Raw genomic sequence first — 16,916 nt, 5'->3', positions numbered from 1 at the left:
AGTGTGTGTGTGTGTGTGTGTATATGTGTGTGTGTCTGTCTGTGCGGCTAACTCAGCTCCTCCACAGCTCAGATCCTTTTCTCATGGATGAGTTCAGAGATGGTTTCTGTGTGTGTGTGTGTGTGTGTGTATGTGTGTGTGTGCATCTGCCAGCATGTGAGCAAATGGTGCAACCACTGCAGCCCCTGCTAAAGACAGACCAACCCTTCTCTCTGTCATTTCCTGACAGTCTATGCTGTGTGTGTGTGTGTGTGTGTGTTGGTGGGAGGCTTATTAATAGTGATGTCTTCTTCCACTGCCGGTGGCATCCTTAGTTTTAGCTGATGTAAAAGCACATAATAAGAAGTGTGGTGGATTTCTTAGTAACTCATCAACTCCTTCAAACACAAGTGTAATCCTAATCTTTCACCCAACAAGTCAAACTTTTAAGGGCTATCTAAATTAACACATTTTCAGGGAACAATCTGTCCTGCTGTAGATCTAGTGAACCTTATTACCTGCCCAAATAGTCATTGTGATGTGTAACACTGACCTTGAAAAACACTCACCTGGATGTCCCTTTCCCTTTAGGGAACAGTGGCACACTGCCCTCTTGTGGTGTTTGGGGAGAAGTAACTACTCGTCAGCATTTTGGCAAAGTTGGATGGACAAAGTGTTACATGGTGTGTGCTTTATTCTCATTGTCAGAGTCAGAGTCTAATATTTTGGTATATTCAATGATGACAAAGAAGTCAAAGCATAGGTACCATAGTTTACTGTAAAGTATTGATTAAATCTAGTGAACACAGAAGCCAGCTATCTGCTCACCATTGTTCTTGTTGCTGAAGTTATTTATACTAATAACTCAAATGAATATGGTAATGACAGTATTTATATAATGAAGTGAGAGCAAACTGTGATCTGACAATTTGTTAAAAGCAGTCAAGCAATCTACAGTGTCGATCTACTGCATATCAAACACAGCTATAAAAGCAAACTATAAAAACAAATCAGATCTATGCCCTTTATTGGAGATGAAGAAATCTTTCATGATAGGCAACAGGTTATGCTACAGAGCAAAGAGCTGCCCATACATACTTTATTTACTTTTACCACTAGATGGGGATATAAGACAGAATACAGAGAGGACAGACTCTTTGTTGTACTAAACACCACGTTAATGCTTTTGTTGATTAAAACATTGTAATTAGAGTATATCTCTGGGTTTTATAAACCTGAGATCTGACTTGACTCTTGGTTGTCACACCATGTGTTCCTCATTACGCCTGCAGTGTTCACCAGAACTGACAGACCAGATCGGTGAGACTTTGGCTCTGGTCTTGGCACACTCTTTGGGCCTCTGCTGGTTCTGCTCTAAGCCAAATTCAATATATGACCTATCCTGATCATTACATCACTTCATAACTTTTAGACACAAAATTCTGTGATTTTTAAATCATCCTTATTTTCAGGTTTCAGGCAGTACTAAGTGGAACTTCCCCCCATTAAAAGATATCTGGTCTGAAATAGGGAAAGTAGGGGAGTGTATTATTATGAAGAATGTAAGTATACATGATAACAAAGTTAAATATCCCAGAATCTTTACCTATCCGGTGATCAATATGGAACCCATATTGCTGCACGCCCCTGCATCCTGACTTGCTCTTTGGATCACGATAAATACCTGTCACACAGGCATTCTGGTATTTACTTTAAGTTTCAAAAGCTGCTTTAAAGACTTGTTACCATTGCACCCCATATGTCTGTTCTTGCAATATGTAACCTTTGGCTCCAGGTCAGGAGCTGTGCATCGGCCTTTTCAGTGAGTAATGCACCACTGATTCTGCTGAAACTGGATCATATTTTATGGAGACAGTGTTTCTGGTTTTCCCTCTGATGTCCTCTGGCTACTCTTGTTCATTTATGTTTGTTTCCTGATGGACAGTTAAGTAAACTGCTGCTAAATGTAGCCGCCTTTAGCTAGTCAGCTCAGATAGTTAGCCGTGCTGCCTGTACTGGGCACTCAGAGCACCAGGTGAGTGTTTACACTGGTAGGCACAAGAGCTTTTCAGACCCAGGGCAGGGGAGTTGCAGATGAGGTGGGACACCTGAATGGGCATCAAGAACCAGAAGCCAGGCTAAGGCTCAGCAAGGGCAGAGCATGGCAGAGGAAAAGAGGCCGAAGAGGATCATGGAGAAAGCTAAAAAGCCAGAAAACACTAGGAAAGAGTAAATCTCAAACTGGGTTTAACTTGTTGGTGAAAGACTCTGAGCTGGGCCTCTTGCTATTAAGTAATATTAGCTGGCTAATATTAGATATATATCTTATGCTGTCACATGTGCTTGATTTTTGGCTGTGCTACTGATTCTTACATAATGTTGCTTTAGTAGATAGTGTTTTATCAATATGTCAAAAGAGTCTGCACAGTCCAGTGTGGGAAACTGAATCTCCCAGCTGATAATCATTGGTTTATGAGTTCTGAATTACTGCCGCTTGTGAAACGTCTTGCTATGCAGAAAGTTTTTTAATGTCTCAATAATTGCTGGGTTACTTAGGGAATCCCATTTTGCCATCTACCTCTGGCACAGCATATGGGTGTTGTTATTGTTGTCATGTGACATATTCCCGCAATGACGCATCAAAGACCGCAAAATATGACACGTTTGGGGATTGTGTAAAAGTGCTTTGTCTGCTACATACAGAGAATGACCGGAACCCTTTTCATACAGTAATAAACAAACACAACAATTGTTTTGAAGAATGTGTCCCTAGTCCTCTAACATGTGTCAATAATTCATACCACCCTTTGTATGCATGCATTCATGGGAAACTGAGCATTGCTATCGGTTTGAGATGTAATTAATGTTCTGTATGAGGGGACAGTTGATGGAGAGTGCTGATCATTGCTTATCCTCTCTCTAGTTTGACGCTCTGCTCTGATTTTATTATTAACAATAAATCATCTCTTGTTGTGTCAGAATCTCCCAAATTACAAGAACTGTTTACATGTTGCCTTTAATTAGATCCAAATGGTTCTGGATGGGAAACATATCAACAAATGGATTGCGGGTGTTGTGCACAATTATTTATCAGCGCTGTAAGAAACAAACAATGCATTCATTCCCGCAGTGTGTTGTATTAACTTGGTATCCAAGGGTCCGTCACTGATATTTACCAGCAACTCTAAACAGCACAAACACAATGCTATAAGCAATGCTATAGGAGATGTGTCTGTAAACCAGAGCAACTGCTGGTTTATGGCATCATTGCATTTTTCTTATGCCTTATGCCTGTGGGTTCATGTTATCCCTCATGTTGTTCACACATTTCAGCACCATATGTGGACACATGTCTTCTATGAGCACTGGGACAGTTCTCATGAAATTCAGAAACTATGACAAATAAGTTTCTTAACACCCGCCTACATGACGCAATCACAATGACATCTGAAGCTTTTGGTTCAAATAATCTCTTTGATATTCGAAATGTTGCCTCTAACCAAACAATGACATGTGGGAGCTTGACTGGACTCATACATGATTATGTGACAAGGATGGTTAGAAAATGAATCTCATGACATCCTATAGGAACATGTCTGTTTCTTCTATATCTGGTTGCCCCTTCTCTTTAACATTAAAATCACAGATGCATCTCTGTCGGGTATCTTTGCTTTTCTCAGTTCATTTTACCGACTTGATTTGGGATCCGCCTCACCAAAATGCCAAAAACCATTCACGTGATCTATGGTGAGAAGCAAAAAGCTTCCAGGTGTGCTGCTTCATGCACATCCCAATGTCAAAGAAAGTTATTGTACAAGGAAGCTTGTAAGTCTCTCTTTCTCTCTTTGTGTCTTTCTTCTCCCTCTGGAGAGTAAATCAATGGATTCTGTAGTCCTGTTAATATTGCCCCCCTCATGTTAGGGCAGCGGAGGGAGGAAGTGACCACATATGGACCTTGTTACTTGTTTCCCTTGATGCACACTTCAGGTCACAGAACAAGGGGCTATGTGGGGTGTTGTATGTGTGTGTGTGTGTGAGACACACACTACAAATGTCTCTAATCCTGGTACACAGCTAGTAACACTCTTCTAAACCTGTACCTTCCACTGTAATTGGTACCTCCTATTGGTAGTGTGTAGGCAGTGTGACCAGCTTTTATATTTTCTTTTTTAAACTGTGTTGTTATTGTGTTGTTCTTGCAGCCTGAACCGGCTGGCTGTGGAGGATGACTTTGAACAGGAAGGGTAATAGGTGAAGAAGACACATCTCTTTAAATGGGAATGACTAATGAACAGACTTGTGAATATGAACCTAAACATTCTCACGAGTTCAGCAAACAAAAGGGTAAAAGAAAAATATTTCAAAGTGAGGAAACCAACATCCCTCTGCAAGTGTTTGGGTTGAACACAAACTATTTCCTGAGCTCTCTGTAAACCATAGGTGATCATTTTCACCGGTTATCACGAGCGCAGCGTTTTAAGAGTGGGAGAGTGAATAATACATCTGCATGTGGCACTGTTTGTTTCAAACTGTCAAGCAACACCTCTGTGAGAGACAAATGACAATATGTGGTGTATTTCATGTATTTCTCAGCTGTGGTTGTTTCCGATATCAGTTTTATTTTGATAAGAGGCATTTGTCTTTCACTATGACTTAAGTCAAGACATGGGTTTGTTTCCTCACTGTTGTTGTTGTGGCATCATAGCAAAGACTAGGGAAGCCTGTTACTACGAGACATCATCTCTCTCTCAGCCTGAGTCATGTCTGAGAGAGACCAGGAGGGGACAGAGGGGCCTTTGTAAACCCTCTTAGTTTCCACATCTGAAAAACTTGTCTCATCTAGGCAAAACTATTTTTCTCTTCCTTAGAGAACATGCAGTGTTAGCTGAATGATACTCCTACTAAGTGTGGGATTTATACACACACAAGAAATGAAGGAGGAAGAATTATCCACATGTAAAGGCTAGAACTGTAATCAACCATTTAGGACTCCAGATTTTTCTCCTCACTCAGCAATTTGAACCTCTTTTTTGGCACGTACCAGTCACACCCATGGACATAAAAAATGAATGGTGGTTGGGAGATTTGACAGGGAAACTGGAATAATAGACACAAATCTCTTGAGGACTGAAGACGTATTGGCTCATAGGCAAAGAATGACTTTATCTGTGAATCCACAGGAACCATAAATTTGTCTCAATGTAGCTTATCTTCTGCCCACGTAAGAACTTGAGTCTAAGTGTTATTTTAGTCTTTACTGGTATTTCCTTATAAGTACAAGTAGTCTTATTATTTTATTTTTTATTTTATTGTTTTTATCTGAGCACCTCTTCCACGTAGACAAATAACTCCTATATCTGTGATTAACCTGATCCATGCTTAAGCTGTCCATTCCAACAAAGTTTGTTTGGGGAGTGAAGAGAGGTCATTCTGCGTTCTACGCACTAATGATACATAAATAAATACATATGAAATAAATACAGTTCACTTTTTGGCTGATAGTTCATCCTCTTGCTTGTATGACCTGACAGGCAAGTGTTGAAAGGTCATATGGTCAAGATTAATTTTGTGGATAATTTGTTCTGCGTAGATGAACACTTTGAATGATATTTGGAAACTTCTTTGTGTGCATGAATTACAGCTTCAGAATTGAGGGTCCTCTTATCAAATATACAGTATTTTAACAGTACTATTAAAATGTTCTGATGAGAAATGAGAAAAACTTAATAATGTTGCTCTGTGTGTCACACTGTGTCACACTGTGAATAGTCTATACAAATCTTTAGATTTATATTTTAAGGGTAGATATGGCACTCTTAGAATGGCTGGAAGACACGTTTGTTACTGAAGAATAATAGCACACAGGCAGCTAATCTTTTAACAACTGTCAGGTTAAAAGTTCTCCATTTTTCAAAAACTCTAACAATAATAGCTAAGAGTAACTGATTTTAGTCCACAGAAACTGAAGGCAAGAAAAAGGATGGAGAAATAGTACCAGACCAGAGTACAGTGTCCAAGTGGCACACTGCCTTTCTTTTCTGGAATATTTTATTGTATAAGAATCACATCCAACATGGTACAGCAAGCTGTGCCCTCTGTATTCAAGCCACAGCATTCCCACAACGTCTGCCAATTATACTTTTAATCCACGAAACACGTTAAGTTTGACAGTCTCCCCTCCGACCAAGCGCCAAATTTCATCCTATAGATCCAGCCGTTGTGCTCATCCTAACCTAGTGACACTGTAACCGACAGTAAGCTGTGCTGATGGGAGCCAAGGGCTACGGAGAGAGATGGGAAAAGGTGCTCTTGTTACCGTCTGTGTTCAGACTTCAGCTAAAGCACTTAAATGTGCAAAAATAGAGAAGAAAACTGGAACTATCAAACCCTGGACGTATATTTGAACAACAAACTGGACATGAATGATATTAGATGCAAGATTTGAGAAGTCCTTCAGCATTTGTAGGAGACATTTCAACCAATTACTACTGAAAACTACTGCTACTCTATATTTAGGATCTTTGTACACTCCTGTTTGTGCTTCTGTCTCATATATTTTATTAGTAGTACCACTATTGCTGATAAATACAGGCCTCAGTTTTGGCCTACAGACAGTGGAGGAGTCAGGCTTGTTGAGTCATGATGACAGTTCTAGATAAACAGTAAATAAGTGATTGGGTATGATGAGGAAACCACTGTGTATTGTTCAAACCCTTTTTCACAATTCTTCTAAAGAAAAGATGCAGCATCAGCAGAGCAGGTCTGTTGTTATGCAACAGAGAGGAGTCTTATTTTGATTGCGCAGGACCAGATCCTGTGGTCTGTGCAGTGTGAAAATCATCTGTTTGCGGTCTCATACAACGTCACTGTTTTGTTGCATCACTTCTGTTTCCATCATTTACTGTAAATTGAACTAATGCGCCAGAATGTGGCGCCCCAATGAGTAAGAACAAATGGTGCTCTTGTATTCTAATTAAAAACATTTATTTTGTGTTCAAGTTTTCATTTGTCTTATGAAGATATTGCTGCATCCTGCTGCATTCTGCGCAGATATAACTCATTTATTATTTCTCAATTTGAGGGGGTTACACCCATGAGTGTGACTCTGAGATGGGCATCTGACAGAATTTTCAAACTAATGATTTCAAGCTAGCTGGCATGTTTACTTTGGCCAGATGTGCTTCACCACAGCTCTGTGAGTAGCACTGCTGTCATACGTGTCATTGTGCCAGGACGCGCCTGGTGATGTCTACTGTGGGTACTCTATGCATAACTCCAACAGTCCAACACCAGCTATAATACTAAAGTGCCTCTGCATTTATGTAGACCAGATGAAACACTACAAGACATTTCAAGTTAGAGCAGGAGAAAACTTAGAGAGACATGTCCCTGCTGAGAGGATCATAGACTAATAAAGTGAGTTATGGTTATGTGGGAGAGTCATGATAAATCAAAGATGTTTACAGAGAGTCTTCCTGTGGGACAAGGAAAAAACTAGTTGTACCGCACATATGTACTGCCTTCCACATTTCACTGTGCAAACTCTCTAATCTCCAAAACTTACTTAATGTGATAGATTCTGGCCTGTAGTGCACGGACCAGGATTTAAGAGTCTCAAATGTGATTTTTAAATCGTCATAGTCACAGAGAATTTAACAGCGATTAACAGAGCATACAGAATGGGCACATGACTGAGACGTGACATCTTGTCAGATATCCAACAGAGGCAAAATGCTATATACTAATCAGATGTATTGCCATAAATTTGTCTCGCATAAATGGTGGGAGAAAGCCTGGAAAAACAATGGGCTGTTTAAGACTCCATTGGTGCTTGGCCATCTAATGTTGGCAGACTCACATCTCCTGAATGAGCCTTTTCTTTTCAAACCAGACCACTCCCTATTAATATCTGACAGAGTTTAGATTATTTCATCCAACAAAAAAGAAGCTGTATGATTAATAGGCATAATTTGAATGCATGCATAAGCTGCTTGTGCACGATAAAACTCGGCTTCACCGAGAGGTGCCTGGACAGTCGCAGAACTGTGTTACATTGTGCATGTGTAAATAAGAGTTTGAGTGTTTCAATGACCACAACACCTACATATGTGTACACGCAGTGTCTATGACGTGTGTGTGGAGCTCAGCATGCTCATTACTGAAGTCTGATACTACTGTTCTTTATCAGCAGGTCTCACTCAGCTGTACAAGGACAAGCTGTTACAGTATGTGTGTTGTTCCATCAACTGCACCGTTCCTATGGCAGCTCTGAGAGATGAAGTAGAGGAGTGCACGGCTCAGCTCATGTCTGGAAACCTGCCTGCTGGACTCGGGTGACCATCTGAGCTGCCAAAGTGGAAACAGTCCTGGGTCTTCCTGGAAGTGATAGAGGAACTTGAAACTCTGGTAGTCAGAGACACTTCCCACTAAAGACTCACACATGGATGCCACAATGTAGAATCGTTTGGTGAACGATACACAAAAAAATCCTTTTTTACATTTGTCTATTTACACAAATTTTACAACTGATGTGTTTTTGTAGTCCGTTTTGTGGCTACCAACATATTCACTGATTGTGTCTACGTGCCAGCTCAGACATAGACAAATCTCAAAAACTGGCATCTTTTGGGTGAAGTCTCACTCAAATGTAAACTTTTTCAGCTCCTGCAGACACACGTTTGTGCCTCTCAGGGTTTTGATTACACCTTTATTGCACAATCGTCAACATCATCAGTTTATTGGAAGATAATCTAATGACTAAAACCAAATTTTCACATAGATTGGTGTGCCAAATGTAGGTGTGTTTCACACGAAACTGTGACAGTATTCATTTGAAAGACGAGTAGGGAACCTGTACAAACCCACTGTGGCTTCAAGGAAGCATGACGACTAATCACACTAGAAACATGTCAGCTCAGCTTTTCCTTTGATGTTTTTTCCCTAGAAAATTATAGAGCTTTGACTAAATCACTTTATGAGTTAACACATGTTAATATTATCAATTATGCAAATTATACAGTTATTACAAATGACAAGTCAATCATTATTTTGTGTGTCTCTATGCTTGTCTTGATAACTGCAAAACAAAAAAAAAGTGCCCTTTTGGATCTATGGTGGGCCAGTCTGCTAGAAAATGTAATAGTTATATAATTTGAGTCACATTATAAAACAATTTTAATCTTCAAAACTGTTTCACCATAAATGCATCATGGCTTTCTACACGCTGATGCACCACCACATGCAGCTGATGCCGTTCAGTCCGCCACTGCTGCAGTCTCGCAAAAACGTGGACACAAATTGCTACATCAGGATCTAAAGCTTTGACCACCCCATTGTCTCATTTTCCTAGGTATGAAGTCAGATTTCAAAGTGTGTAAGTCTTTACTCTGTATCATCATTAATTCAGGTAACAGTTCACTTCATATCTATTTCTACCACCGACAAATCCCCGCTGGCACAGAGCTTGGGCTCTCCGGCTTTGTGGAAGTGCCTTGTTACGCAGAGACAACTCCTGCCTCGGGCTAATGAGCATGGAGTGAGATGTCCTCTGAACAAACTGCGAATGCCACCTTCAAAGGAGACATGCGGTGCCCCAGTTTTTGTGGCCACAGGGAGCTGTCTGCCAGGACTAAGTTTAAAATTTTCTCTTGTTACAATAAAATTTCTGGTAAAAGATTACATGTGGAAGGAGTTAGAGAGACCTTGAAGGCTTGGATCTCAGAATGAGACTACTGTATATAAGCTACTGTACAGTGTACATGTTATCCTGTATCCATTATAAATTCTCACACACTGTCATCATCATCATTGCCCGACCTAGACTTGCCCTTCGTGGAGGATATTGGTGTCTTTCAGCTGGCAACGATATTCTCGTCATTTCTTCCCTCAAAGGCTGAAAACAAAGGTTACACGTTCCTAATGAGGAAGTGAGGACAGAACAAAGGCTTTACAGTATGAATGTGATGTCAAGCAGTTTTAATCTATCATACTGTGGCCTTTGTAATCCTCTATGTCTAAAGAGGAGTTTGGGTTTGTCACTGAAACCACAAGCAGCCACAATAGAGAACTTGCCCTCCTAGGTATCAGTAAACAGAGAAGCCACAAGCTTTTAAATAAATAAACAGCCAAGGAGTAAAATATGGGGTCACCGGGAGGTTGATCACTAAGATACGCCAGTGGTATAATAAGGATTACCCACTCTATGCATGTTTTTTTCCTCTTTTTCTGTTTCCCTGTCATTATCTCTCTCACATTCGCACTATTCAGGCATTTCAGGTTTTCTCTCCCTCCATTCATCTTTTATTCCCTGCAACAACAGTCAGCGTAGTGACTCAAACAGGCTCCACTGAACATTTAAAGGGTCAAGGTCTGTTTGGACACTTCTGGTCCACTCAGCAGGAGACGGTAGAGACTTTATTAACCTGATTGCCTTTGAAGTCCTCCAATGACTGTGAGGAACTTTCCTGTCTGATCAAAGAAGAAAGAGACAAGGATATTAGAATGATGTGCTTCTGCTGGATCTTTACGGATGACGATGCATAGTGCATATACTTTAAAATTTGAGTGATTGTACTATTAGTTGTTATTATATCTTACAGCAAAGACACACAGCACATTTCCTACACTGAGGAAATTTGCAAACCCAATAAACGATACTCAAGCATTTGATGTAAATATCCTTATCGGACATTTGAGAATAATATTCCACCATAATGGAAAAGATATATCTGGGAGTGAAACTGAAGGAGCTCAGAACTGTACCAATCAGTGAGGTCAACAAGACTCTTGACTATCTGCATCAATCATATGCACGTCCTTTCGACACAGGTGACATTTGCCATAATTATTCATGCAAATTAATGACGCATGAAACACTGCACTGTAGTAAATGAGGTGTTAGGGATAAGATGTCTAAATTTCATGCCACCTCATGCTGTCACATCTTTGGCTGTCGCTCTAATCCATTTGGTATAAAAGGTTAGGGGGGGTTCATGGAGAACTCTCTCTCTCTCTGGTGTGTGTCAAGTGGGCGTTATTTATGAGAGCTGATAACATTTTGCATAAGATAAATTAAAAATAACAGAGCCATTAGAGGAATGAAAATAAAGCAATGCTAACACTTTATTTGGATAGTCTGCATACAGATAGTCTAGAGGGCATTTGTAACGTTTCAACTGTTTCACTTCATCTGTAGATGTTTAACAGACCCATGAGCCCCAACCATTGAACAAACACCATTGAATAAAGTCTCTTATTTTTTAATTATTTAAATTTTCACGTTTTATTTATTGAGTTTATACAGTATATTGTCTGTAAACAGAAGTCTGTGTGGTTCCAAATCCTTCTTCACACTGCCAGGAATACAATCCTGGAGAATGGAACATTGATTCACTGGTATGAAATAACAAAGTCTTGACAGTGCACAGTACATAACACTTTGAATTTATTTGCACTGCTTTTCATTGTAAAACATTTCAAGCCCTATGAAGTCACCCTTTATATTTGTAATTAAAATGAATATATTAAACGTGAAAGGAAAACTTGATTCGATAAAGCATTTCAATTTAATTATTGGGGTTATCTTAACTTTCTTGACTTGTTTTGCCCAGCCATATATTTTATTTGCCACAGTAACATCAACTGTGAGATACAGTTTTATTTGTCCGTGAAGACACATAAAATAGCTTCACACTCAGTTAAGTGTAGTTAGTTTCCACAGTTTTGTTGCCAGCCTTGTGCAGGACTGGAGGAGCTGAGAAAGAAACAAAAACTCAGAGGATGAAGGTAATGATGCTCAGCAGATCACATGTTAAGCAGAATTTTGACCCACTGAAAGGAAAAAGGTCTATTTTCTTATGTAAGTTAGCCATTTGGCATCCACTTACGTAAATTTTGATCAGCCAACTCAAACAGAAATCAGGACAAGCATTAAGTCACTTTAGAAACAACAGGAACGGTCCAAATGTTGTTTTTACGCGCCCAGTTTCAGAGTCACTGCCAGATATTCTTCTTTGACATTACAACAGTGCCCACAGTTTGAGGGAGATTAAAAGTAATCATTTTGATTCAAGACTTTAAAAACATAGTTTGACTTTGTCCCCAGAAGGCCTTTAGCCTGGCCCATGAGTGTGCAGTTTCCAACCATCTGTTGACTTCCATAATAAATCGTAGTATTATTATTGACCACTGCACTACAATATTCCTCTCATTTATTTGTTTGTTTTGCATGAAAAACTAAAATGGGACTGATGATAACAGCTCCTATCACCATCTCGAGCAAGTCACTTCAGATCTTCCATATCGTTTTTCCTTTCATCATCACCCAGGACATTAGCTTAGTTCATTGACCCGAGTGATGTTCCTCCAATCCACCAGTATCTCTGCTTCCCAAGATAGAAGCAGATGACTGAGAGCTTCCTGCTCCTTTGTGTCTCCTGTATCTGCGTCACGGGCTGATAATCACGACTTTACCGGCAGGCTTCACTTGATGCTTTATCTCAGAATAGGCAGTGCCAAAACGGATGCACACTAATATGGCATCCACGTTCCCTAACAAGGGACTGTGTGGGGGAGTGTCGGGATCTGGACACTCATCAGTGATCACAGTATCAAAGGTGAGCGTGTCAACAAGTCTCCTCGCTTATTTAAATCTTCTGTGCCACAGAATACAGAAGATGTGTGTGGAAATGTTTGCTTAAAGGACCAGCATGCTGGATTTAGTGTCATCTAGTGATGCAATCCCCTCACCTCACCTCACCTCACCACCTACAGTGGCAGTGAAACATATAAAGGGCCCTATCTATAGCCTGCAATTATTTTGTTCGTTCCAGGCTACTGTAGGAACATTTCAGTTCAACACGGTGGACATGATTCTTACTTTAAGAGCCCTCTAACTGTTACGCATTAGACTGTTATAGTATTTACTTCTATGATTGTGATTTACCCATTTTCTTTTTTAAATTGTACGTGACAGACTCACGATGAAATACAACTTTCCTTAAACAGTACGTCACTTTTGTTAGGATTTGATAAATTGGTGGGATTTTGTGGCTGCCAAAATAAAATTAAGTCAGACACTTTTAAGTTTAAACCTGTCACAGCTCTTTCATAGGAATCATATAATTTAAATGTATTACATGCAGCATTTGGAATAATGTTGTCACATGAACACGAATCTGCAATTACACAAGATCGTAACCTCTCCAAAACGTTCTGGTCGCTCCCCGGTCTCCTGAGTTCTGTCCAATACATCAACGCACGACTTTGAAGGCCTTCTTAGTACGAACGTAAACCCTGCTTTCAATCCTGATGCAGCATATCTGGAACTAAATACCAGGCAGACATCTAGTAGCGTCATGTTGTGTTGTACAATCAGCTGACAGCAGTGAACCCTGTGAAGATGAGTGTTGACTGTGAGGTTATAGAAAAGGTTATCGCAAAACTCTTCACTGTCTATCTCACTTCATGAGCAATCCCGAGGGCTACGCTTCAGATTTGTCCATATGCAGCAATACTTAAGGTTGGAGTACCCTCTCATATTTTTGTGTACACAGTATGAGTAATCCAAGTCCTTAAAACAGAGAAGATTGACAAAAGGTGTGCAGGTAATCAATGTATATTTTACATGTTTGACGTCATTATTAATGACACTTCACCTTACAGTGTGGCATCATCACAACAGACATAACAACAGCAAACACTAATCCAAAAATCAGCCTCCGCAGACCACATTTCTAAAAAGGTTCTTTAATAAATAGCGGCAAACTGACTGACTTTAAAAAAAAACATCAGTAGCTCTTTGAGGCAAATATGTAGGACAATTACACACTTCAAGAGCTATACTATCGTTTTGTTTGCTGTGGAATTTGATCGCCATTTCGAGATACAACAAACAGGGCACAGGTTACAAAGAAGGTGCTGAGATGATTTAGCGTCACGCACCTCAATAAAATTCAGTTTATAAGCCTCCGTATGAATCACATAGCAGTTTTGAACATTAATGCAGGTCCTTTTTTTAAAATGAAGAATTTCAAACAGATCGTTATTGTTTTTTTGTGACAAACTCAAACGTGGAGGAGAAAAATGTTTGAAATGTTTGGACAAACAATATATCATATTGATCCCACAAATAATACCAGACTGTGAATTCTTTCCTTCGGACTAAATAGTAGATAACAGAAAGCATTGGCACCCCCCACACACACATACATCCGGAGTAAACATTCCACATAAGCAAACACAAGGACAGACCTGGACCTGGAAGTCCGTGGAAGGATCTAGACACACTCTGAGGCTATCAGTTCCCACCCCTCCCCCTACACAGACACGTTTTCTCTTTCCGTGGCTACGGTGAGTGGTGACGGGTCTTCCATTTTAACATTATCTAAGTGACAACCCCTGGAGGTCCTGTTGTGCTTCTTGGATCGTATTGTCCATGCCTCGTCTGTTTATTTCCCCAATGTTTCCATTCGTGGTTTTTTGCTTTGGACTGCTACTGTAGAAACAGTATACTAAAAGCCATGATGACGCAGCAGCAAGCCACCCAGGGACTCTTCCGCTCACCTGGAACAAAGAAAATATAAAGTTTAAGGTTACCTCATTCAGCAGCAACGTTTCATTGACATTAGGGGGAAAAAAAAAAAAGACTTAATGTAGACTTACCTATTCTGGCACACTTCCAGAAAATTCCTAGAAGCCTAAAAGAGAAAATTACAAGCCTCCATTTATTTTATGACTGTTTGTTGTGAATGTTGTTATGATATTTTAAAACAAATGAGGCTGGGTGCTGTGTTGATATGTGCTAGATACATTAACCGATAGTCGGACCTATGTCACAACTTTACATGAAGACCATGGTCAACTTACTACAAAAGCCAGGCCGCCATATCAGATGTCCTTTTTAATGTAAGGAACGTGCACAGTGTAAGAGACGGGGACGGAAAGCAAGTCGTATTATCTCTAGTGACAGCTGAAGCGAATGTGGCATTCCAGCTTTTGTTTTTCTGATCAGCCTGTGTGAGAGAGAGAGAGTGTCTGTGTGCACCAACTTTCAAACTGACCAGATGGTGTCAGCATCCCATTGTAAAAGTGTCTTTTATTGACAGATTAGCCGTGTTTTGTTTTTTTTGTTTACATTTTTTCAAACAATGTATACTGTACAAATCAAAGCCATAGAAATTTGCCTGAAGATATTCTAAAGGTATTCTTCCTCAGATTCTGCCACACAGGGTTCAATCGCATTATGTGTGGCACCAGACCAAGGCAAATAATAGTTCATGCTTCAATCAATGAATGAATCAAGAGGGAGAACTAATAAATCTTAAATCTCCAGCCAATCTCAGTCTGAAAAGGATCTCCCTCCCTGCTCCCGTCTGTGTGTGAATGTGCGAGTGTGTGTGAATGCATGTGTCTGTTACTGGGCTGTGCCAGACTTGTTAGAAGTGAATCATGGAGTTTGTACATCCAAGAATAATAATGATCCAATAATCCTGAAAATTTAGGCCTTCGACTACTTTACTCATCTCAATGAGGAGCTTATTAGTTGAAAAAGTAATGAGTCTTTAGTAAGTGTTGTTAGAAGCTCCAGTGATCAGAGTCCGCTTCATCACAGATCATTTTGTTGGGGAATATGAGACAGAAAGAAAACAGAGTGTTCTGGTAAACTAATTGGAATCAAGTGCCAGGACCTTGAATGATGGAACACAATGTGCAGCACTTACAAATCATGTGTGTTATAACTGTCATAGCATTGTCAGTGATTGCTACACTTTGTAGGGCCGGAAACAAATAGTTTGCAGCTTTTTTTCTAAAACAACATTTATATGTTGCGCAGGTTGAGACTTATTGCTGTCTCCGTCTCTTTCCTCTGTCCTCTGTCTTTATAACGTCTGTGTCTCTATTCGATTGAAGACCAGGGGTGTGGTGTTAAATACAGAGGTGGATGAACTTAATTTACCCACCTCGTTTCCCCTCATTTTTCGATACAACTAATCTGAAAATAGATTCATACGAGTGAAACGTGAGTTTTAAAATTCATTTCAGAGTGGGAGATAAACTCAGTTTACTTGGGTTTTCCCCCTACTACGCCCCTGCTGTGGACAGGCCTGAGCTCCACACTAGAAGAAGCACTCTTTCCCACAGGTTTTGTGGACTGACCATGTTTATTTGGGACTCATAATGTAACTGCTATGAAACAATCGGAGAATAACGTTTTATTATTCTGATTCACTGCTCTGTTCTCACCACTCCCTAACTTCACTGATTTTCTACCGTCGATCTCTCTCTCCCTCTCTCAGAATCATGCGTTTACAAGCGACAACCAACAAATCCTCCTTCTGCTTTTGAAGAGCAGCAAATTTAATCCGATTAATCACTTTATTTTAATTGGGGGGGATTTTGTTTGAGGGCTCTTTTTTAGGGTGATGACATTATAAAATATGATGTCAGACACTCAAAGCTTCATTTGGAAAAGCTCAACATAAGCTTCCAAAGACATTCAGCCCTAGTAACACTACACAGAAGAAAGCACTTGTTATATAAATTAGGGTTACACTGCTATTTAGATGTTTTAACTTATACAATGTTTGTTCCTATTTATTACATGTCTTGAGGGCACTTCCCTTTATTGCTGTTATACTGAGACTGGCAGGGTAAGGTAAAGTTCAGGTTAATGTATAAATAGAGGGGATTCCAGAACAGAATGAGGGCCAGGGACAGGTCAGAGAGGAGACATCTAGATTGGGGACATACTGGCTACTCATTAGGGTATATGTTGAAGAAAACTGTTTAAATGTTATATATGCAAATTGTCTGTTAACAATTTGCAGCCCATCTTCAGGAAAATATATAAGAACCAACTGTTAGAGCTCCTCAGGGAGCCTTTTTCTCTGTAACCCCTTTAGTGTGCTGCACTGAGAAACGCTCCTCTTGTACAAGAA

At 39.9% G+C, this 16,916-nt stretch overlaps 1 protein-coding gene across 1 annotated transcript in view; it reads right to left on the bottom strand.

Annotated features, from left to right (window-relative positions):
• Positions 1-13,578: 13,578 nt before the first annotated feature.
• Positions 13,579-16,916, bottom strand: part of tmem167a (transmembrane protein 167A) — a 6,452-nt gene continuing 3,114 nt past the window's right edge. Inside the window, exons 3-4 of the mRNA XM_010743746.3 lie at positions 14,641-14,675; positions 13,579-14,541 (exon numbers count right to left, since the gene is read on the bottom strand). Of these exons, the coding sequence (XP_010742048.1) occupies positions 14,471-14,541; positions 14,641-14,675 (106 nt within the window). The 3' untranslated portion in view covers positions 13,579-14,470. The remainder of the gene's footprint in view (positions 14,542-14,640; positions 14,676-16,916) is intronic.

This window comes from Larimichthys crocea, chromosome III (genome assembly GCF_000972845.2).
Source record: "Larimichthys crocea isolate SSNF chromosome III, L_crocea_2.0, whole genome shotgun sequence".
NCBI lineage: Eukaryota > Metazoa > Chordata > Actinopteri > Sciaenidae > Larimichthys > Larimichthys crocea.
Note: the sequence above shows the minus strand (reverse complement) of the source record. Positions and strands in the feature narration are given on the sequence as shown.